This window comes from Neltuma alba, unplaced genomic scaffold, assembly GCF_004799145.2.
Source record: "Neltuma alba isolate B1F8T4 unplaced genomic scaffold, ASM479914v2 tig00011935_pilon, whole genome shotgun sequence".
Classification (NCBI taxonomy): Eukaryota; Viridiplantae; Streptophyta; class Magnoliopsida; order Fabales; family Fabaceae; genus Neltuma; species Neltuma alba.
The window spans coordinates 49122-71989 of NW_021636522.1; the positions used below are offsets into that span (position 1 = coordinate 49122).

The 22868-nt window shown below is 34.4% G+C and overlaps 6 protein-coding genes and 1 non-coding gene across 12 annotated transcripts; 1 reads left to right on the forward strand and 6 right to left on the reverse strand.

The window, feature by feature from the left end:
- Window positions 1-1778: 1778 nt before the first annotated feature.
- LOC114719669 (F-box/kelch-repeat protein At3g23880-like) lies at window positions 1779-14524 on the reverse strand. Of its 3 annotated transcripts, none has more exons than XM_028905180.1 (2): window positions 14506-14524; window positions 1779-3906 (listed from the first exon to the last, which is right to left on the reverse strand). In XM_028905180.1, the coding sequence occupies exon 2, from the start codon at window positions 3331-3333 to the stop codon at window positions 2041-2043; it is 1293 nt and encodes a 430-aa protein (XP_028761013.1). In that variant the 5' UTR covers window positions 3334-3906; window positions 14506-14524; the 3' UTR covers window positions 1779-2040. The 3 variants fall into 3 exon arrangements, with proteins under 3 accessions (XP_028761013.1, XP_028761016.1, XP_028761014.1); XM_028905183.1 differs by lacking the exon at window positions 14506-14524 and adding an exon at window positions 4571-4748 and having other exon boundaries at window positions 1779-3489; XM_028905181.1 differs by lacking the exon at window positions 14506-14524 and adding an exon at window positions 4571-4748 and having other exon boundaries at window positions 1779-3510.
- On the reverse strand, window positions 8501-10123 carry LOC114719671 (F-box/kelch-repeat protein At3g06240-like). 2 transcript variants are annotated; one of them, XM_028905187.1, is made up of 2 exons: window positions 9704-10123; window positions 8501-9586 (listed from the first exon to the last, which is right to left on the reverse strand). In XM_028905187.1, exons 1-2 carry the CDS (start codon window positions 9783-9785, stop codon window positions 8700-8702), a joined length of 969 nt encoding a protein of 322 aa, XP_028761020.1. In that variant the 5' UTR covers window positions 9786-10123; the 3' UTR covers window positions 8501-8699. The 2 variants fall into 2 exon arrangements, with proteins under 2 accessions (XP_028761020.1, XP_028761021.1); XM_028905188.1 differs by having other exon boundaries at window positions 9708-9744.
- Window positions 10725-11294, reverse strand: LOC114719676 (F-box/kelch-repeat protein At3g23880-like). The gene has a single exon (XM_028905192.1). It carries the CDS (start codon window positions 11292-11294, stop codon window positions 10725-10727), a length of 570 nt encoding a protein of 189 aa, XP_028761025.1.
- LOC114719670 (protein ABCI12, chloroplastic) lies at window positions 11717-22093 on the reverse strand. 3 transcript variants are annotated; one of them, XM_028905185.1, is made up of 8 exons: window positions 21569-22093; window positions 20768-20884; window positions 19924-20160; window positions 19433-19597; window positions 19064-19139; window positions 18537-18601; window positions 18009-18166; window positions 11717-11840 (listed from the first exon to the last, which is right to left on the reverse strand). In XM_028905185.1, the coding sequence occupies exons 1-7, from the start codon at window positions 21908-21910 to the stop codon at window positions 18014-18016; spliced, it is 1155 nt and encodes a 384-aa protein (XP_028761018.1). In that variant the 5' UTR covers window positions 21911-22093; the 3' UTR covers window positions 11717-11840; window positions 18009-18013. The 3 variants fall into 3 exon arrangements, with proteins under 3 accessions (XP_028761018.1, XP_028761019.1, XP_028761017.1); XM_028905186.1 differs by lacking the exon at window positions 11717-11840 and adding an exon at window positions 17312-17332; XM_028905184.1 differs by lacking the exon at window positions 11717-11840 and adding an exon at window positions 17599-17903.
- On the reverse strand, window positions 11771-12962 carry LOC114719677 (F-box/kelch-repeat protein At3g23880-like). Its single transcript, XM_028905193.1, has 2 exons — window positions 12229-12962; window positions 11771-11840 (listed from the first exon to the last, which is right to left on the reverse strand). The coding sequence occupies exons 1-2, from the start codon at window positions 12960-12962 to the stop codon at window positions 11771-11773; spliced, it is 804 nt and encodes a 267-aa protein (XP_028761026.1).
- On the reverse strand, window positions 16014-17315 carry LOC114719678 (F-box/kelch-repeat protein At3g23880-like). Its single transcript, XM_028905194.1, has 2 exons — window positions 16965-17315; window positions 16014-16894 (listed from the first exon to the last, which is right to left on the reverse strand). Exons 1-2 carry the CDS (start codon window positions 17184-17186, stop codon window positions 16073-16075), a joined length of 1044 nt encoding a protein of 347 aa, XP_028761027.1. The 5' UTR covers window positions 17187-17315; the 3' UTR covers window positions 16014-16072.
- A 671-nt stretch (window positions 22094-22764) lies between the features above and the next one.
- On the forward strand, window positions 22765-22836 carry TRNAP-CGG (transfer RNA proline (anticodon CGG)). The gene has a single exon. It is a non-coding gene; the product is annotated as a tRNA-Pro (tRNA).
- The last annotated feature ends 32 nt before the right edge of the window (window positions 22837-22868 follow it).

A 22868-nucleotide genomic window follows, 5' to 3' on the forward strand; every position in this document is an offset into this window, starting at 1 on the left:
CAAATTCTGAATAAGTAAACGAAAATTAAAACAACGGAATGTGAGGACCAGAATTATTGGGAGAGGGGGTTATTTCTGGAAGCTTCTGTGATTTGGCAAGAAATGGGAGAAACAGTGGGAACCACTTTCGGATCAAATCTAGACGATCTATATCTTATTTGAATAATCTTGATTTATAATATTTAATTAATTATTTTTTGAAAGAATGATAGTTAAAAGATTATTTTTATTTTAGATTCTGTATATGTTAAAATAATTATTTTAAAAAAATAAAAATAAAAAAGAAATCAGATTTAAACTAGCTAAATGAAATATAAACAATTTAGATCTAATAAGTTTAAAATACTCATTAAAGTTATCATTAGAAACGGATTCTCGAAACATTGAGGCTTATACTGTTTGAATGGGGATGCAGGGAACGTGTGTGGACCAGAGAGAGAGAGGGAAGTTGGGGGGTCGTATTCGTGGGAAGAGTGTTAATTTGATTGACGCCCTTTTTATCAGCAAAACGACATCGCTTCCATCATTCTAATTCCATACTAAGGAGATTCTCTCTTCTCCGCTTTTTTGTTTCTGTGGTCTCATCCCCGCCATCTGTTTTCCCTTTCTCTTCCTCTGCCACCCTTTTCTTTTTGCTTTTGTTTAATTGAAAAGCAGTTAATTAACCCGTGGGCCACAACAAAAATTTTCAGCCTATTTGATCTCAGCATTATTTATATAATATTTTATCATTTCCTATGTTTCAATTAAAATTTTCAAAATTCAAACTACAAAACCATGGAAGCATCTAACTATATACTTCCACTAGACCATGGTTTAGGGGAAGAGACAAGTAGAGTAAGGGAATCTTATGACCAGTGATTGACTTTTATCTTAATAAGATGCATCTTATTCATATACGGTTACATATGTAGACTATAATAATAATCCCTAAGATTCTTTTTCTTTTTTCTTTTTATTAAATATAAGTAGTATACGTTTGCAAAAAATTTAAAAATAAATTGCATTATTCATGATTCATTTACATATAGCTTGTTAGATTTTTTATATTATATATAAACCATTTGGTATTTAATATTATCAATCCAGCTTTGAGTATTTAATTTCAAGTACAATAAATAAGAGTAGCTCTTTTTTTTTTAAAAATTAAAAGCATAAACACTAACAATTTGATATTAAAAGGATAAACTCATGACTTCTCTTTTACAGAAAAGCATTATGTGACTAATCTACAAAGCTACTAGTAAGAATAACTCTTCTGAATATGTTATAGAAAGAATTATTTGGGTGAGAAAATTATTATTATTATTATTATTATTATTATTATATATTAGAGAAGGGAATTGATACCTTTGCAAACCGAATGTGATTTTTCTAATTAAAAGAAAATGTTTTTTTCCTGGTAAATGGCCTGGAATGGAAGTTAGGGTAACACAAAACAAAGCATATTCTGCTTCCAATACTGTGTTGGAGAATCAGGTTCTAAGCTTTTTTTCACTTTATACCATTCTCAACTTTTTAGCTAAGGTAAAGCAAGGCATTTTTGCTTTCCTTTTAAGAACAATTCAACAAGTTTTTATTTGCATCTCCTACCAAAAGCTGTGTGAATTCTGTTCCATTTTTTTTCCTGATACTTGTGATCTTCTTCACTCGTAGGCAATGAATTATCTTTTAACCAGAGAAAAATCAATCCTGATTCTCCCGGGGGGGGGGGAGGGATCTCTTATTTTCTTCCCACAGTTTCATAATATAATACTCACCAAACATTTACGATCACATTACAGAGAGAAAGAAACTTGATTAAATATTATCAACATAAGTACACAGCTTTGCTTCTCAGTTCTGCACATAATTTACACATTTCATGTCAAAACTCAAAATACAGTGCAATATTAACAGCGAGATGATGAAAGAGCCTCAAGTGTCAGCAGGATTAGTAAGCCAAAAGGTTTTGAAACACTAAAACGTTTACAACCTTTTTACTCTTACTTTTACTTACATACACATGACATTGACACTGACATAAAACTTTAAACCTTTTTAGCTCTGAACTGGTGAAACCAAGGTCTCAACATAGACTTCTGCATCAAACCAACCTTTTCCACCTTCAATCCTGGGATACTTAAATGACTGGTCCTTTGGGTCATACAGAACCAAGTCAAACTCAAACATTAACAGGACTTGACCATTCTTTGAGATGCAATATGGCAATGAGTATGAAAAATCTTCTGGATTAGGAAGATATGGAATGCTTACCAGTTTCACCCAGGATTCCCTAACGCCATAGTCCTTCATTAGCCACACAACAAAATGGGTCTTCTTGTAGTCATAGTTCATGCAAAGGCAGCCTCTCAGAACACCTAAAGTTGGTGTGGAACATTCCTCTTTCTCATACTCAGGAGGATGAACTTCCCTGTAAGTTTCATTATGAAGATCCAAAGATACAATAACCCACAAAGAAGCTGGACCAGATGAGTAATTTGCTGCCCAATTAAGAGAGCCACTCACGAATTTCCCAGGATTCTGGTATGGTGTGACACCAAAAGGGAAATCCTGAATCCTCCTCCATGAATTAGAAGCCATACTGAAAATTTTAACCTTAGTTTCACTGAAGTACACATTGGGGTCACAGAACACAGCGACGACCTTGTAATCGTCGGCGACATGATCATAGCCAAGCCCAAAAGCAGTGTAACATCCAGGTCTCCAATTATTACCCAGAGGCGGTGATTTCTTCGATACTCTAATTGATGGGTTCCAGAGAAGCACAGACTCAGCTTTAATGGCGAAACAGAGTAATCCATGACAGGAACCTATGATACCATCATGGCGAAACTTGTTCTTTACCGGGTAATTAAGGTCCTCAGAAATGGTGGATGGGTTATTGAACAAAGAACTCACATGGCAGGATTTGAGATTGAATTCTGCACTTGTGGAACTTAAGATGATCCTATGGTGTGTGAAATTGGGGCTTTGAGTTGACAAGCGAAGGTGCTTCCTCACAAAGTAAGAGTCTGAAATTAACGAGTTCCATCGCTTACAAACGCACCTGAATCTCAGAAGCGACTTCACGGGAAGCCTCGAGAGAATTTCTTCAATGAGTTCATCAGGAAGGAATGGCAGAAACGGAATCAAACCCAGTGAAACGGCGTCGTTTCTAGGCGGAGCTCGATATTGATCCTGATGATTGATCGAAGAAGGTGGAAGCAGCTCGAAACTTCGAGTCTTGTGATTAAAGATTCGCTCTCGCTTCCGAGTAGAATCGGGAGTCAGCCGGAGAAAAGCAGGACCTCGGCGGTGGCGGTCGTGATCGCCGTCGTCTCCCGACGACATAACGGTAATGGTGGAGATTGTTGTGCAAAGAAAAAGGATTTCCTTCGGAGAGTCTGTGGGTTGTGGTGAGGGGTGAGTTAGTGAGTGAGGGATTCTGATTTCTCGTCCCCTTGTTCTGCTCTGTGATGGTGTTTCTGGTTCTTCTTCAACCTCTCGCTGTCACAGATTCACTGTGGCCTATGAAGATTAACACATTACCATGATTGCGCGCCACAAACGCGCCACGACAGCATTCTCCTTTTTATTTTTCAATTTAATAATCTTAATATAATATAATATCCTTTTTCCTTTTTTTTCTTGTTCCTTTTATTGCCCCTTCCTCCTTCGGACAATAATACAACATGAAGTTGCAGTTGCGTTAAGACACAAAAATCATAAAATGTTTCATGAAAAAAAACCATGTAACTTAATAACACAAAAAGTATACTTATAAATCCCGTTCGGAAGGAAGCATTAAAAGATTACGATTAAAATTAAAAAAATCTATTAAAAAACGTTTAATATAAGATATTACTTGTTATATAGAATTAACCAAATTCATGCATGTGAGAGTGAGGATATTAAGAAAGATGACTATGGTGTTTTAGGAAAAACATGTCATATTTCTTATAATTAACTAACTTATCTAACTTTCTTAATATAATCAAATTAGTTAAATAGGTCTTATATTAAGGATAGGAGGAGTATAACGTTAAAAGAACTAAATATATTATTTTACCTTTAAATATGGATAATTTCAATATGCAGATTCTGATGTTTAAGGAAAAGATTTTGTATAATTAAAAATCATCAACTATAAAGTGTTGCAGTGATCTGAAACTGAAAGTGTAGAAGCTTCCTTCAGTATTTAAAAAAAATCTAAAATAAATCCATAAAATTTGAATAATAATAATAATAATATGACGTGTTTAACAACCTTCCTCCGTTTTGGAAAGGAACTTTTAACAATAACTGGTTTTTCTGGGAAAATTCAATGGGGCAACTTTAGAGAAGACAAAGCCAGTACAAGTACAAATACAACAATAAATCCATAAATTCCTACGTCCTTTTCAACCTCACAAGTACTTTTTTGGACCTCCAAAGTTATTCACCTTTCGCAATTTACCAGAAATGTCAAGACTTAAAGGAGTATACGGAAAATGAAGATAAATTAAAATTAAACATTATTTATTTTGGAAAAAAAATTAGTGAAAGAAATCAGCTGATATCAAAGAACTTTGAGGAGGTTACTGCAAACCTGATGATCAAGTGGGGTTGAGTCTTACTTCGTCATCATCACCGTCTAGCGGCGGCGGGCGGCTGCGCTAAAGGCTGAGTCTGCAAAATTTTCGGTGGCGGTGAAGGAGTTTTCGCGGTCGTCGTCTTAATCTTCTTCTATCACAACCACTAGTGATCAGCGATCACAGAAGTTGAGAGGTTCGTGGTTTTAAAGAAGAAGATGATAATGATGAGTTTGTATTTATCATGACTTAGCCCCACAGCCGTGAGGTCACAGCTTTCTTTTATTTGCTTTTAGCCTATCTCTTCCTTCTCTCTGGATAAGACAACGGCAACTTGAGAGTCTCCCTGTGCGAGTCACTGCAAAGTTGATCTGCAAAACGACAGCAAAAATTTTTTATGGAAAAAATATTGGAGACCATGTTAAGTGAATTCTGTGACCACAGTTATTGCCCTTATTTTATTATCTGATATAATTAACCATACTGTTAACAAACATGCTAACATTAAGCTCAAATATAAAAACCTTATTCAAATAATCGGTACTATTAGTATTATTTCTGGTTATAATTATAAGATTTCATTTATAATTTATAACAAGGTCTTATAATTAATAACTCTTTAACCATATCACTATGACTATAGTGATGGTTTCAATTTTGTTGTAGGAGGTTGGTTGTTGTATCTTTTTATCCAGCGTTAAGAGATTCAGAGATTATTTGGACCTGTATTCCAAAAATTTTATAAGCATGTTCATATAAGTTGAGATAAAATCTTTTTCATATACGTATTTTACATTTTATAAATTATAATTAAATAGTTATTGATAAGTAATTATAAACAAGCGTGTAATCTAATTGTTGATTGGAGGTAATAGACGTAGTAGTTGTGTTGGAGGTTTGTATATCCTGACTTGGGAATTTTTCTATGAAGTGGTATGTGACGTGTGGTTTAACCATTTTATTTGAAAAAAATTCTGGGGTGATATGGACTTATCGCCTTCAAGTTGTGAACATCATTGTCAAGCTTTTGCAGTACATAGGAATTGAATGCCAATAATTGTCTACTTAGATTCTTATTAGTTGTTTTTTCTGTAGCTTTGTCAACTTGTTTCAAGGCCATTGGTTGATCTGTTTTGGTGTTTATCATCTTAGCAGGTTCTCATGGCCGTGACTCCTCTGTGCCTTTGTCTTAAATTTGTTTTTTGGGTTAATATAATTTTTTATTCTTTAAATTTGTCCTGTTTTAGTCTCTTAAATTTTAAATCATAAGTTGTGGTCTTTGAAAAAACAGAATGGTCCGAGTTTTTATTTAAATTATAAAGATCAATGTTATAACTGAAAAGGAACTTGATAGACTAAAATTTATTGTTTGAAATTTGAAGAACCAACACCAAAATGACAATAAATTTGAGGGATCAAAATTTGTATTATCCTTTCTTTTTGTTTTTACATGATTTATTTTTTTAATTTCCTTTTTAAATATCATCTTCTCTGAGTTAATTAGTCAAGCATTATCGCTACTTCGCCCCTCTAAATTCTTCCTTAACGGCTAAACAATTTTAATTTGGATTCTATTATGTGATGTGAAACAACGTTGTTGATGTTTTTCACAAAGGAACAAAAAAAAATCAACCTGGAAATCACTCTAACTCTTGTGATCCAACTTTTTGAGAATTTTTGTAAAAAATATACTACGGTCCTTAATATAAGATTTTATTTGATTTTTAATCTGGTCTTAAATATAAGACCCAAATCTAATTTGTTTCTAATATTTATATATATTTTTTTAAAATAGTCCTTCTAATAATAATAGTTCTCACCAACAACCTTGATTAGCAAGGATATTTTTGAAAAGACAATACCTATTTATTACAAATAATTAACTTAACTTACTTCCTTAATCTCTTCAAATTGATCAACTAGCTCTTATAATTAGGACAAAAAATAATATTATTGTACTATACTTATTTTAAATAGAGACGTTTTGATTATGGATTGAATTGCGAGAGGACGTAGAAATAAGAAAATATCACGAAGTAGTATTAAAACTTTAAGATCATGTATACATCATGAATTAATATTGCTATTAAAAAAATTAAAGATCCCTATCCATATTTAGTCATATACGATTGTTCCAATTTAAGACCACATGTCAACATAGCATAGCCTGAGCCTACCAAATGTCAATTTGAGCCATGCATTTATCGACTGATGTGAAACTATGTTCAAGTGTGGGAAGAATATGTCAAAATAAATTAGAAATATATATATATTCACATCGATATATATTTTTATTATGAGCACTTCAAAGATCTTTTAATTTAAAAGTATTGTTGCTTTGATCAGCACAAACAAACTGACGCAATATGAGATAATACTAATTAAATAATCATCATTCGATTTTTGGCCTTTAATTAGTGAAAAATCAGAATATCCCACTGTGAATATTGTTTCAAAAATGATATGATTACATAATACAATAATGTGCATTGTAATAATTTAATTCTTGAATTGAATTATTAATCATATGGTCCGCTGTTTAAAAATCTGAAAGGTGGGTTGACATATTTGTTATATCTGTGTGTGTGTGTGGGCGGATCAGACTGTTTGGTTTAGCGTTGGATTTTTCTCTCTCTCCCTATCATGTTTGGCCGATCCAAATTTCTGCACATAAATAATAAACAGTCTTATCTGCAATTAGCTTCATAATAATGTAAGAAACATTTCATAAATATTATACTACATGAGTAAAAAAAAATAATTTTCAAATTAAAAGAAATACTTATCAGCATAGAAATTGCTCATATATAAATATCATTATGAAATATATAATATGTAAATGTAATGTACAGTTTTATATTTGATAGATATGTGTAAATGGTTCCGTGAGTTTTGTAAATTATCTCAAAAGGCTAATAATTTTTTTTTAAAAATTAAATAGACAGACACTAACATGAAATTACAAGTAGAAGATTATAACCTTTCATTTACATAGAGGTTTTTGTACTAAGAGGCCACAAGGCTATTGACAACTCAGGGTAATTTTTGAAACAAAGAAATTAATTTAATTGGTGATCATTGTTTAGTATATATATTTTGTACCCATGTAGAACAATATCAAGGCTTTAGATTTGGATAGCCCTAACTGCTAAATATTCATGTTGACTTTTGTCCTCCAAGTGGAGCTTCATGCATATCTGTATCCCCAGTTGTCAGATTTTGCTCCAAGACAAGCCAAAAACAGTCATTTTAACCACTTTTCTTTTTCTTTGAAACAGTTTTGTTATTTCAAAGGAAATAAAATTAATTTATAAAAATTAAAAAAAATTAAATTAATTACTTGTAATAAATTAATATTGTATTACCTAAAATACTCTTGTTAATTATGTGCACTGAAATTACCCTAACATATATAATCACTTTACAGATTACTTTGAGAAAAATATATAAATATAAGAAACAAAATAGATTGAAATATTATATCTATGATAAAATTAAATCTCGAACTAGCTCTTATATTAAAGTTACAATATCTGTGTTTTTTTTTCCCGCTAGGTTTCTCTTTCACTTTTAGGAAAAAAAAATATACAAACATTTTCTATGAACTACATATATATTTATTTATATATTAGCAAACCACGGGTTTCTGAAATAATTAATCCGGATAAAATGGCCAGGCTTTAGCCAAATGTAACTTATAAAAGTTGTCGTATGTTCTCACACAAATTAAACTTGAATATGACTCTTGCAAGGAAGTGAAAGTAAACTCTTCTGTACATGATATACAATGACGTTATATATCCTCACACAATGTCTATCCATCAACCAATCACAAATATATTCCAGCACAGCATTAGCATGGAACTTATAATTGCTCAAGCTGATCCAGCCACTAATACACCAATCGAGTTGTGACAATTTTTCAAACGATAAACATTATCTCATAGAAACATAACCCAGAGATGCTCGAATAATATAACTGTAAGATGATCAAATATAACCATGCAGAATGCAGGGGAGGGAACAGGAAGGATTTCTCCAGAATTATTTTCCCCCTTCTGAATTGAACACAAGAAAGGAAAATATAACTGGTGAAGAAAGATAGAACATTCCATTCCATTCCATTCATACCCCATACCTTCTTGCTCATTCTTGTTGCTCGTCTTCTTCTCCACTGTCACAAGGGAGTGAAAGTAAACTCTCTGTATAAACAATGGCGTTATCCTCATGAACTTCATAGACGTATTCAAGATATTCTAGCACTTTTCCTTTGTCGTTGCACTTTACTAATCCTTTGCCACCATCTGAATAATCTGATCCAACAATTTCACCGTTTTTGGTCAAGCAGATTGGGAAGAAGTAGTCACCAGGAATCTCAACTGACACAACCATGGATTTTGTCCAAGATGACCTCGCTCCGTATTCCTTCATCAACCATATTTCAACTTCGTCGTCCCCAAGAACAGATAGACTGAGACATCCTCCGAGTGTCCCCAGATAAGTGAATTCCAGGTTTTGGAAGAAATCGTCAGGCAGAGGAATATCAGTGAACTTCCTCTGTGTTACATTAAAGGCAAGAATCAATTCAACTTCGGTATCGTGGCGAAAGGCCAACCAATGAATAGCTTCATTCAAAAACAACCCAGCTCTAGGGTCATCAATGGCATTCATATATGGAAAATTGTGGGCATTCCCAATTTTTTTCCACGAATTGGCTTTCATGGAGAAAACCTGGAAATCGGATTTGAAGTCAGCATCGCTTGGATCATAAGCTCCGAGAACTACCAAGTAATCATCATCGGAGGCGTCGTAGCCGAGACCATGAATGAAAGGGAAAAATTGGGACGACATAGGGAAGTACGGCACTCGCTTGTGGAAACCAGTTGATGGATTCCACACAAAGAAGTGATAATCAGGATCTAGAAGCACGAAGCCTCTGCAAGAACCCCTAATATTCGCACCAAGAGGAGGTGGCATCATGGGAAAATTAAGGCTTACAACCGCAGAATCGTCATCGAAAGACGAGTGGAAATCTATGGATCGAGCTCCAGAATCAGTTAAGTGAACAATTTTATCGGCAAGGGACGAAGAAATTTCAAAATGGGATTGGGCAAAACGAGGATCGGAAATCAGAGAACGCCATAACTTACATACAGATTTGAAACGCAACAGAGATTTGACAGGCAATCTCAAGAGGATATCGACGATCAGCTTCTCAGGGAGACTCGCCATGATCGCCACAACCTCAAGCGAGCTCCGATCGGAAGATAGGAAGTCCAATTAACGAGACTTGCTTGCTTGATTGAATAGTGAAAAGCGGAAACTGCGAGAAAATTCAACTCGTGGCCCATAGGGGAAGGAAAATCAGCCATAGGTGGGGCACAAGGATGAGACGAAAACGTCAATGCCGTTTGTGCCATAGCTATGTCGCAACTAGCAATCTGCAACAAGTTTTAACGAAACAACAGATCCGATATCGCTAATCCACGCGTTTCTTAATCACTTTTCAGACATTTGACTTATCAGATCTTATCCATACGTAAATAAGCTTCTTGCAGAATGATGCATTTGAAATCCCACCAGAATGATATATAATTAATTGTATTAATGAAGTCAAAATAGAACAAAATTAACGAAGCATGAAGTATCTGCAGATCAAAATACACAAGTGTGGTCTCAAGGAAAGGGAAGTAAAGTTTCAGCATATAGAATTGTAGATCTGTGAAATTCTAGCGGATCATAATATTTACGATATTCAAGCAGTTCTCCTTTATCACTCCATTTTTATAATCCTAAATGACTATCTTCCGCAACAAGTTGACCATCTTTGTTGAAGCATAATGGCGAATAAAAGTAATTGATAGCTATACGATGATGTCGCACGGAAAATAACTTAGTCCAACACCATATTTTCTCCCCATGTTGTCTCATCACCCATACCTTCACTTCAATGATAGACTGGGAATCAATTAGAGTAAGGCACCCTTCAAGTACTCCTAAATCCCAAAATTTTAGTAAATATCATCAGGTGGCATGGCCACTTCTCCAAGACTCTTTGTTGTCATATTGAATGCAAAATTTTTTGCTTCATGTGGACGCTGTGGGTTCCAAACTAACAAATGAAGAACTCCGTCTAAGATTGCACATCTAGGGAGACGAGGAGGTACATTATTAGTACGATGAGGATGGTAATTGAGAGGCAGTTTTGCAGATGAATTGGTTCTGAGAGAGAACCTCAAAGCTTGTAAATAAACCGAAGGAACCATAATGGGCAAGCAGAAGTACGTAATCATCAGTGGATTCATCGTAACAAAAGCCACAAGGAACTACAAATTTCCACGAAAGACGAGGATGTGGTGGGATGCGTTTGCAGAAACCGGTGGAGGGATTCCACGAGAAAAGTTTCTGTTCTGTCTCGAGCAAGCGAAGCACAAGGCCTCGACAAGAACCCAGAATACGAAAATCAGTATGAGGTTGATGAAGGAGGAAATGGAGCTTTACAGAAGCGGAATCATCATGAAAGGATGTGTAATTGATATCTATGGATCGAATTTCTGAAGCAATTTTGTAAAGGAATCGATGGCTGTATTGTTGGGATGATGTTCGCTGATAATGAAGTTCGGAGAAATTAGGGCTACATATCAAACAGAACCTGACTTGGACACGCTTTAAACGCGTCAGGAATTTCACAGGCAAGCGAACAAGTATTTCAATCTTCAAATCTTCAGGAAGCTTCTCCATGCTTGCCCCTGGTTTGCTTCAGTAGTGATTTGTCTGCACAAGTGACCACATAATATATGTGTGCGCATGTGTAGTGATTTGAGATAATAGGTGATCCTCTAAACAGATTTGGGGAGGAGATAAGATAATATTTTTCAGGATTTGAACTGAAAATCATGCCCATAAACAAAATATTTATTGACGTTTCCTTTTCGAATTTTCAATATATTTAAAAAGATTAATATCATTTTTAAGTCTTAAAATTTGATCTTCACTGAAAGATATACTTTGGCCTAGAATGGATTTTCTTATGTAATCATCAGTAGAAAATGTCATCGTTATATTGATCAGATCGGCTCCTCTGCAACAGAATCATAACAAACTACGAATCCTGTTTCTTCAAAAAGAGAGTGCACTACTGTGATATTCCATCAGCCTATTAATTACAAGGAGCAATCCAAAAGCATCCAAAAACCTTGAATAGAACTACTACATCATCACTGGCAAACCTTTATAAGCTGCGGTGTATCATGGAGAAGAGCATGAGCCAATTTGCTGTACTGTCTCCTACGACAAGAATTAACAAAAAGCATAATTAAACCATAATAAAGTGCTTTTCAATAGCAAAACATCTATATATACACACATATAATCAAGTGCTTTTTATAATTCATTAACTAGCATTGATGGATGCATGTAATCCCAACAAGCCATATTCTAACAGTATCACCATGTATAGTATTAGCAGCAATTAAACTTCCTCCAGTCCTTGAAAGTTCCATCATTTGGTAAATTTTCAAAACTGCCATAATCATGATGTTTGCCGGTCTACATGATTTTGGGTTTCAACTTTCAATATTACTCCATCTCAACACAAGTAGAGGATCAAGTACCTCATCCTCCCAACCGGTAACTATCACTTTGAGCCTTCTCCAAATAATCACACTACGCTAACGGGAGGGAGAGCAAAGTTTCAGTGTATACACTTGCACACGCAAGCGAACTTGGGGAAGGATAAAACTTCCGATGTTCTAGCAGTTCTCCTCTGTCATTCAATTTTACTAATCCTAAGGTACCGTCTGTGGCAACAAGTTGGCTATCTTTGGTGGAGCATAATGGTGAAATGCTTTCAATGTGCGCCTCGTAAGCAGAAACTGTATACAGCTTAGTCCAAAATGACTTCACTCCATATTCTCTCATCACCCACATCTTAATTACATCACGGTTCTCAGTTAGAGTTAGGCATCCTTCAACTACTCCCAAAATACCCAAACCATACTCAAAATCATCAGGTGCAGGTATCTCCCGTAAATTCTTCGTTATTATATCAAATGAAATGATTGTAAAACACTCAGGTGGCGGTTGTTGAATACGCTTGGCAAACCAATGAATAGCACCGTTTAAGATCGAGCCAGCCGTTGGCTCATCATCCCATTGAGAGGTATATTGGCAATCCTCAGCAAGTATTTCCCATGATTTGGTTTTGATAGAGAAGAAAGCAAGGACCTCTGATACGAGAACCAATAAGTAGTCATCAGTGGACTCATCGTAAGCAAAGCCATACATATATACAAATATATCCGGATCCAATGCTGGTATCTTTCTGCAGACACCATTGGACGGATTCCATAGATAAAGTTTTTGTGTTTTATTAACAACTAGAAACAGAAACCCTCGGCAAGAACCCATGATCTCGAGATCAGCAGGTGTCCTACGACGGGGAAAATTGAGCTTTACAACAGCAGAATTGTCGTTAAGGGTGTGTTTGGTTGGAGGGGAAGGGAGGGGAGGGGAGGGAAAATGAGCCCCTCCCCTCATTTGGTTAAAAATTTTGGAGGGGAGGGGAGCTAAAATGTCCCCTCCCCTCCCCCATTTTGGCTCCCCTCCAAATTGGGGGTTTTTGGAAGGGAGCCAAAATTTTGGACCATTATGTCCTTATGGTTTTTTTAATATTTCACTTCTACCTATAAAATATATTATTATAATATTTATTTCAAATAAAAATATATTATCCTAAGTAAAAAAATAAAAAATATATACATTATTATAATTAAAAATATATTATAAAAATTATTTATAAATAAAAAATTATTTAAATAAAAAATTATAATATATAAAATTAATTGTTTTTTATAAATATATTTTAAAGCTGGAAAAAAAATAGCCAAAATAAAATTTCATTTTTCTCAGAGCATATAAAATTTGTTAATTTGATTATTTTAAATATATTATTATATTAATTAGAATAAAAAATTACTATACCAATTTTTTAATACATATATTAACATGATAAGACTGAATTTTTATTAAATTATATGATTTAAATTAAGATGTAAATTAATTTATATAATATATCAATAAAAAACATAAACTAATATGTAAGGGTAAAATGGTAAATTGATTATTACTATTCCTCTCCTTCCTTCCTTGAACCAAACAAGGAATCATTAAATACCCTCCCCTCCCTTCCTTTTTAATCAAACCAAATAAGGTGAGGATAAAACCTCCCCTCTCCTCCCCTACCCCTCCCTCCCCTCAAACCAAACAGGCCCTAAAGGAAGCGTTGAAATCTATGGATTGAAATTGCCCAGCAGCAGACACAAGGACACGACAGGAGTGTTGGGAAGATCGTTGTAAATGCAGTTCCGCAAAACGGAGACCGGAAATGAGATGGAACCACGACTTAGAAACACACCTGAAACGCAGGAGAGATTTCAGGGGCAAACGAAGAAGAATCTCTACTATCACTTCTTCGGGAAGGTGCTTCTTGTTTTCTCCCCGTCGTAATTTGTGTGAGACAGCACCTGAGAGAGAGGAATCGGCTTTTCTTGTTCTGCAATGGAGTGAAGCTGACCGAAAAAAAGCGCTTGATCGTTTCAGTCGATTCCTCCTTAAAGAAATTTGGCTCCTTAAAGAAATTTGGAAAAGAAAAGACTTAGAGCTTGGAAACAGAACCATGATGGGGCTAGCTCAAAGGTTCGGGAACAGAGTGAAGCCGGAGGTAAGAGAGTGTCGCTCGCTCTGGAAAATAGTTCTGTTGCTTGCGGGGAAGATGAATGGAACCTAGAAATGGGTTTCAAATTTTCAGAGAGAGCGCGCGAAAAGCATGAAGGCATGTATAATTTATTTAATTTATAAATCATACTCCTCCGGTCTTTAATATAAGACCCATTTAACTAATTTGATTAGATTAAGGAAGTTAGGTAAGTTAGTTAATTATAAGAAAAGTGACATATTTTTCCTAAAACACCATAATCATCTTTCTTAATATATCCTCTTCTTCTTCTACTTGACTATGGTTGAGGGGTATCCATAGGGGTAATTTAGAGAAGGGTTAATTAATCTGTAAGTCCTTATAGTTTCAACCAATTTTGAATCAGGTCCTTATAGTTTTTTTTCTTTTTATTAGATCCTTATACTTTTACCTTTTTTTAATTAGGTCCTTGTATTTATTTTTCTTTTAATTAAGTCCTTATAATTTCATTAAATTTTTAATCAGGTCCATGTAGTTTTAATTTTTATTATTAATTAAATATAAGCTTAATTAAATAGATTAATAATGAAATATAAAATATTAATAAGTAAATTAAATTAATAATTATGTAATAAAAAATAATATAATTAATTAATTCAGGAAAATTTTTTAGAACAATTAATTTTTTTCTGAAAAATTTAAAATTATTATAATAATTCAATATCTTTAGAATATTATTGTTTATAAATAATATATACTATTTTATGTTTATATAATAATACTATTAGAATTCATAAAATAAAGAATAAAAAATTCAGGGACTTAATTAAAAATAAAATGAACTTATAAGGACTTGATAAAAAGAAAAATAAATACAAGGACCTAATTAAAAACAAGTGAAAGTATAAGGATCTGATAAAAAGAAAAAAAACTATAAGGACCTAATTCAAAATTCGTTGAAACTATAAGGACTTGCGGATTAATTATCCCTTTAGAGAAAATTGATAAATATGAGAAATGGGTCTTATATTTAGAATCAAAACTAACTCAAGAATTAGGTTTTATATTAAGAACCGGAGGAGTATATAATGAATCTTACATATTCAAGTAAAATTTGTTATTACCTTCTATTCTAATTATAAGAGCCAGTTGGCTAATTTGAAGAGATTAAGAAAGTAAATTGAGTTAGTTATTTATCCTAAATAAATATTTTCTTTCCTAAAATATCCTTACTTATTAAGTGTATTGACTAGAAATATCATTGTTAGAAGGGCTACTTTAAAAAAAAAAAGTATAAATATGAGAGACAAAGTGGATTGGGGTCTTATATTTAGGACCAAAATAAAATTCAAACAGAGTCTTAATCTTACATATTTATTACCTTTGGTCCTTAATATAAAAATTATCTGAATATTAAATTTGGTTTTAAATATAAGATCTCAATTTATTTTGTCTCCTAAATTTGTAATTTATTTTCTAAAGTATCCATAATGATTACACATATAAAGAGAGTTGAAATTCAAAAGTAGTCATAATTAAAAAGGATACTTTATAAAAATCAACTCATATTTATTACAAATAATTAGCTTAACTAATTTTTTTAATTTATTCAAATTGACTAAGTAATTCTTATGTTAAGGAGAAGAGGTAGTATCATATATATATATATATATATATATATATATCCAATCCTTCTTGTTGATTACTTCCAAGGTTTATCTGGTACACATAAAAAGGAATTAGAAGCGCAGAAAAACTAACAGAACTAATTAACTCCAGTTTAGTTTCTTATATGCGACATTAAGATTAGAGGACAGCTAGACAGCTAGTGTTCCAAGCTTTGCTCTTGACCACAGCGGAGGCAAAAAAGACTCTCAGCATAAACTACTCCATCTGCATCAAACCCATCCAAATCGTGACCAGAACATTCTGCTACTTCTCCTTTCTCATCCAACTTCATCAAACTTGTACCACACACTGCAACAACTTGACCATCTTTGGTGAAGCATATTGGTGAAATGTAGTAAGCCAGAAGTTCATCAGCAAGAGACAAGCACATATGCATACTCCAAGATGATTCCACCCCATATTCTCTCATCATCCAAATCTCAATTTGGTTTGAATTATTCGTTCCAATTAGACTAAGACATCCTCCAAGTTCTTTCAATTCACATGTTTCATAATTGAAATCACCAGGCAAAGGCACAAATTCACGTAAACTCTTTTCTGTTAAATCCAATGATATTATTGCTGCGTGTGATGAAGCTTGCCCCGCTTCAGCACACAAAGCCAACCAATGAATAGCACCGTTTAAGGTCGAACCAGCCACTGAACCAGTGCTAGGATCAGGTCGATCGATTGGACTGATAAATGTGAAACATCCCTCAAGTTGTTTCCATGAATTGGTTCTCACAGAGAAGATATGAATCTCTGTACCAGAAACAGATGAACTGTTGGAGTTGTATAATGCTAACACTATTAAGTAATCATCAGTGAATGAATCATAACCAAAGCCATACAGAAATGCAGAAAGCTGAGAAGGAATTGGTGGGATATTTTTGCAGACACGGGTTGAAGGGTTCCATATAACAAGCTGAGAATCAGAATCAAGCTCTAGAAACAAGAACCCTCTGCAATAACCCATAATCTGCAATTGATAGGATGGTGAGCTACAAGGAAAACCGAGGCTTACAAAAGAAGCAGCATCATGAAGAGGCGCATTGAGATCTAGAGATTGAAATTTGGAAGAGAGTTTCTGAAGAATAAAAGTAAAAGATTCGATGGGTGTGTAGGGAAGAGTGTTGAAAATGCAAATCTACGAAATGGGGACTAGAGATGAGAGAGAGCCAGGGCTTGGAGACACACCTGAAACGCAGGAGAGATTTGATGGGCAAGCGCAGATGGATTTCCAATATAACTTCTTCGGGAAGATTCTCCATGGTTATGGGTATGAGCTATTGTATTTGGACCAAAGATACAAGCTTGTGGTTATGGGTGTGTGTATTCATTTGGAAGGCTATAGAATGAGTTATACGCAGCTTTTTCCCGGAAAATACTTTGTCAATACGTCGGCGCCGAAAAGAACCTGGTCATGTCAACAACGTGTTGGCTCCACCAAATGAATTGTTCCTCTATTCCATATCCATAGCATGATATACTATCTCCCATTCTTAGAATAAGTTAAATGTTGATTCTTAAAGATTTAATTTCAATTTGAGCAGTGCATATATGTAATCTTATTTTAAATAATTTTTTATTTTAATATATAAAAAAATAAAAAATATAAAGATATATTTAACTGTCCATTTTTCATATAAAAATAAATTTATCATTAAAATTGTAAATTAAAACTTAAGACTGGAAGTTGCACTGACTTGTATTTATTCTTTCACCTGTGCTAAACATGAGAGTAAAATGTTGAATACACAAGTTGAGCAAGCACACGCTCAAAAACACTATCATAAAGACCAAGTAAATAATTGAATAAATTCAACCAACAGAAACCAAAATGCTAATCCAAATTCTCTCATAGTCTAAAAGTTTTTTACCCCTCTGTATCAACATGCCCCTTTAATTAACATCCTCACGGGGCAACTATATAATTAAGTAGGGTGGCTCTGTCTTCTGTCACACAGAGAGACCCCATCGTTTTCCACCTGCTAATCCAGAAAATGAGAAATAAAATGACTTGTGCATACACACACACACATGCGTATAAAAATAAAATTTCCATTTTATACAAATGCCAAAGAGGTATATACCTGTACTAGACAAGGTAGCGCTCAGACAGGATGGCTGCTCCTATGAGAACTGTTAAACACAACAGCGATAAGAAATCGGCCATGCCGAGAGATGACTCAGACAAGAAGTAGATCTTATGAGAGCCACTGTCCCCTTTAAAACCTCTGACTATCATAGCCTGCAGTAATTTATTTGTTGAGCTATCAGAAGGCAACTCTTGAATACATAAGGGACACATGAGATTTTCTAACATGGTCCTTAACAAACTTAGTTGAAATCAACCAGGGCAAATGTTTAAACTGTTTTTGCAGCTTAGAACTGAAAGAAACATAATACAGCTCAGAGTTTTTAAGACATAGATCTGTACAAAGCAGAGACAAGTTAAAATAACTATTACAAAAAAGATAAAAAGGTTAAATGATGATGTTGATGATTGAAACAGATTAATGGTGAATGAATTAAAAAATATGATAAGCTCAAGATGTTTAAACAAGATTGAAAGAGGGCAATGAGATAAAAGAGGTCAGATCCATGCAAATTTGACAAACCTGAGAAATTTGCTCTGCATGGCTGAAGATATTTTTGAATATGCGCCGGAAGTAGTTAAAAAAAACTGTAGTCATGAACCCAGAAGGGAAAAAGGAAAGGAAAACAATCATCAAAATGAAGAAGTATCTTCGCTAATTCATTTAAAGGTTGTGAATTGAAACTGGATTTAACATTAACCTACGTTGTTCGAATAGAAAGGAACAAATGGACTTCAGTTTTAGCTATTTTATTCAGGATCAATCCTGACAGATTATTATAGTAACATGCTATAGAACACTATTCCAAATATTCAGTTCAGGATATCAGATCATGATCCAATACCTACATATCAATTGCTTATGCATAGACATTCTATAAGAATCAATGTTAAGTCTAGAGAATCTAAATAAGATTAATGAACAAGACAATTTTAGATGATACCCATCAATTGGTAATGTGAAAAATAAAACAGCAAAAAGCTGTACTATGCCTTCCATTGTCTGCTGATGCCCGGAATCAAGAGCAAGAGCAATAAATATTTACTTACCATCAATTGTCTCCAAAACAGTTAGCTGTTTCCAATTTATCCTTCGAGATATAATCCCCAAAGCAACATTCCGAACCTGCAACGAAATAGGGGAAGAAGGGAAATTCGATTCATGAGTTTGGCCAAATTAGGTTACAAGTTAGAACTATTGAAGCTGCTGTTGTTGTGCATTATTTCAGTCTCTTTTCCTTGCAATGCGATGAAATCAGTGTTGATTATTAATAATATATCCTTTAGAAAATTGCCACATCAAAAGTAAAAAATGCTGTTCCTTTGCACCAACTGAACGGAACATGATATTGAAAGCTAAAAAACTAAACCTCACATTATCAAATAATATTGATGCAGAAATCTTCGCTATTCTCTTACCTCATCAAAAACTAGACTGACGAATCTCAATGAGAGCAGAAGGGTAAGCACAATTTCTGACACAGAGACGCCTATGTGTCTTAGAGGGAGCAAAAACCATCGCAGTGCAAATGCTAGTTGTTCTGGGGTTGTGGTTGCAAGGCAGAGGCTCGCACTTTGAAATACCTTTCAAATGAACAAAAAGCCAATTCTCATACACACAAGTCATGACTTCTGTATAAAGTGCAAAACAAATGTGTACTAGCTTTTAATTAAAGGGAAAACCCCAAAAAAGTGACTACTGAATTTCAAAATGCCAAATCAGGAATTACTATAAAAATGGGTTGTCATTTGCTCTTTGAATGTAGTTATTTTCTTTATGAGTATAGTAACGAATACTGATTTGGAATTTTGAAATTCAGCTATCACTTTTTTGGGATTTTCCCTTAATTAAATGCCAAAGATGTTAAAAGTGAAAGAAAGTAGAGGAAGAAGTGAGGAAAGTCCCTTACAATGAAAGTTAAACATGCAGCGGTGCTTGCAACAGATAAGCCTTTCCTTGTAAAGGTTAGCGGACCTAACTTCATGATTACATAAGAATAACCTCTTAAAGATACAGGAAGATTAGGAAGACCCATCATGGCAGGAGGTGGGGTTCTTGACTGGACGAGTGGGGGTACACCATCTGAACCAAGCCCTAACATTATGAATAACAATCCTGAGAGTAAATACACTCTTGCCAATTGATCCTGCACAATCGTAGAATGAGGAAATTCTTTAACTAGCACATCATCCCAATATGGAAACAAATATAAATTTGTCAACAAGTCTCAGTGACGAGATAAAAGAGGGGAGGGGGAATGTTGTGCTTGGTGCAAAAGGTCCTTCACTTACAATATACTAGTTTGATCATCCTTCTTCAGGGACTAAGAGTAAGTAAGATTTCAAATGGGTTAAATTATTTCATGAAATAAGCAATCAACTATGAGCATAGTTGAATATGAAAGACAGGCTAAATACCACTAGTGAAGGCAAAGGGGGGAAACAGCGGACATCAGGTAGAGCATCTGACAACACCGTGGACCTCAAATTGATGAACAACGCACCAATATACATTTTATAAAGCATTAAACAAGCCATCTACATATGCATATGGCATCATGGCTTAAGGACAACCACCTCAGCTGGCATAATGAACTTGGCACATCCATGACGTTTGTGCATGTGTTGTGAAAATCTTGAGTTGGATAGGATTCTATCATCAGCATAACTTTAAGGGGGCATCAAGGCTTAATAACGACTAACCAATACCTCTACCCCCTGAGCCAGATGAGTCAATAGCTTCAAATTACTTACCACCCAAACGTCTTTTGGCAGAGTTGAAATTGACAGCAGAGTCAAATATATAACTAATCCAAAGCGCATGACTATATGTGATCTTGCTGGCAGAACAACCAAAGCCAAAACCCATACCTGTAAAAGTAGCCTGATTTAATTATAAAAAAGCAAGCAAGCGCGCGCACAAATTGGAGACAATCAAAAAAATACAGCCAGACAGTAGATTCTGTAATATCAAACAATTGCTGATCATTCCACCATGATTTATGGATAATGAGAAATCTTCAACATTTATATATAGACCATATCTAAAGCACTCCAACTTGTATAAAAGAAAACTTCATTACCATGTTCAAATAACTTTATTCAAGAACTCAGCTAATAAAAAATAATTACCATATCCTCATTTCCTATTTTATGAAATGGATGGAAATTGGTGTGCTCATCAATTTGCTCATGTTTCAATTTCGGTAATTACATTGCCCTCTATCAACGACTTCTAGGACATTTTAAGGATAACACAAATTACACCGGGCAGTAGCAAACCAAAGCTATACTTTTCTTAGTAAACATAAAAGGAAAAACCCATGTTAGCAATCTCAGGAATAATATACTTAGTTGTCATTGCCAAGTATATAAAGGTATATGACAGGGAATTAAACTATTATTTTGCACCTGCTATTATCCATTCACCAATAAAATATTGCAACCTCAAAATCAAAGAGCTTCCTTAAACAATTTCATCTCAATTCATTGACAAAACTCGAGAATCCAGGATCCTATAATAAAAACCTTAAAATTGATTTCGAACTCACTCACCAATTTGATTCGGGGGTCTATAGAATGGAGAAACGTGGTGGGTGAAGCTATGTACTGACCAATTGGGCTAGCAGTGGCACCTGCAATCAATCTGAGAACTTTATCAGCAGCGAGAGCGCTGGTGGGTATCCACTTAGACCAATTTGTTGTGCCACCATTATCACCAGCTGAAGCTCTAATTTGAAGGCCCGTCTTCTTCACCACCCAAAGGGTCGTCTTCGCCTGAAGGAATGCACAGGGGGTTGGGCCAAATTTTGGGAAAGTTACGGACTTAGGACCAGAATTTAGAGGTATAGTCGATGGGGAAGCGACCAAAAGAAAAGCGCCATGCTTACAGTTCATGGGTAAGTGTCAAACTGTAAAGGAGAGGGAAATGAAATGAAGATAAAGTTTGTCGCGATAATCCAATTTGACAAACTCTATGATTCGTAGTGCAATTGATTGTTTTCCAGGGAACGCTTCGATGCATAGTTTCAATGCTTCATGCTTCCTTATTAGCGTTCCTGTGCCCGCGCTGAGATTTCCCAGGAATGCCGGCACAACTTCAACCGGCGGATTATTGATATTTCTTTTCTAAACCAACAAAGATTTGAAATTAGTCACGCTCAAAAACAATTATTCAATTTTTAGTCAAAAATTAGTCCCAGGAACAAGTGAACATCGACAACAAATAAAGAAAAATATAGGTCAAAACAATTATTCAATTTTTTAGTTGAGAACATTATTCAAAAATTATACAAGCTATGACTTTAGTACTATCATCCGCTCATAACCTTGGGATTAATGATTCTGAGCATATGTTTCTTAACCACGTAGTTGAGTTCAACCTCTTGTGAATACAAGTCTGATGTGAGCTCCTTTAAAAATTTTGATTGAAGGATAAAAAAAACAAAAGCACAAGGGATGAAAATTTAAAAAGAAAATAGCAAAAAAAAACCATGAAATTAAAAAAATTGCCCACAAGAATTGTTCGTAAAATTATTATTAAAATCCATACTATTATTTTTAAAACCCATATTAATATCGTCATGGGTCCTAATTTACAATTTTTCTAATTTCACTGTCTTTTTTTGTGATTTTGTCAAATTTAAATAATTATTATTTGACAAAAAAAAAGTATAAAAATGAATATTACAAGAATGGCCGCTGCATAATGCATATACTTGAGACGTCTGTAAAGTCCAAACACAACAACTGGGCATTTGGTCTAGTGGTATGATTCTCGCTTCGGGTGCGAGAGGTCCCGAGTTCGATTCTCGGAATGCCCCTTTTTCACGTTATCTTAATATCTCATGGTACC

What these genes read in the sequence shown, in the direction of transcription:
- LOC114719669 (XM_028905180.1), bottom strand. Translation starts at nt 3,333, where the DNA reads ATGTCGTCGGGAGACGACGGCGATCACGACCGCCACCGCCGAGGTCCT.
- LOC114719671 (XM_028905187.1), bottom strand. Translation starts at nt 9,785, where the DNA reads ATGGCGAGTCTCCCTGAGAAGCTGATCGTCGATATCCTCTTGAGATTG. An exon ending in GTTGCGTTTCAAATCTGTAT is followed by an intron (nt 9,587 to 9,703) that starts GTAAGTTATGGC and finishes CTCGATCCATAG; the next exon opens with ATTTCCACTCGTCTTTCGAT.
- LOC114719676 (XM_028905192.1), bottom strand. Translation starts at nt 11,294, where the DNA reads ATGGAGAAGCTTCCTGAAGATTTGAAGATTGAAATACTTGTTCGCTTG.
- LOC114719677 (XM_028905193.1), bottom strand. Translation starts at nt 12,962, where the DNA reads ATGGGTTCTTGCCGAGGGTTTCTGTTTCTAGTTGTTAATAAAACACAA. An exon ending in GAAACTTTGCTCTCCCTCCC is followed by an intron (nt 11,841 to 12,228) that starts GTTAGCGTAGTG and finishes TTCTTGTCGTAG; the next exon opens with GAGACAGTACAGCAAATTGG.
- LOC114719678 (XM_028905194.1), bottom strand. Translation starts at nt 17,186, where the DNA reads ATGGAGAATCTTCCCGAAGAAGTTATATTGGAAATCCATCTGCGCTTG. An exon ending in CAATCTCTAGATCTCAATGC is followed by an intron (nt 16,895 to 16,964) that starts GCCTCTTCATGA and finishes TATCAATTGCAG; the next exon opens with ATTATGGGTTATTGCAGAGG.
- LOC114719670 (XM_028905185.1), bottom strand. Translation starts at nt 21,910, where the DNA reads ATGAACTGTAAGCATGGCGCTTTTCTTTTGGTCGCTTCCCCATCGACT. An exon ending in TGCCAAAAGACGTTTGGGTG is followed by an intron (nt 20,161 to 20,767) that starts GTAAGTAATTTG and finishes ACGATTGTGCAG; the next exon opens with GATCAATTGGCAAGAGTGTA. An exon ending in CTGCATGTTTAACTTTCATT is followed by an intron (nt 19,598 to 19,923) that starts GTAAGGGACTTT and finishes TTCATTTGAAAG; the next exon opens with GTATTTCAAAGTGCGAGCCT.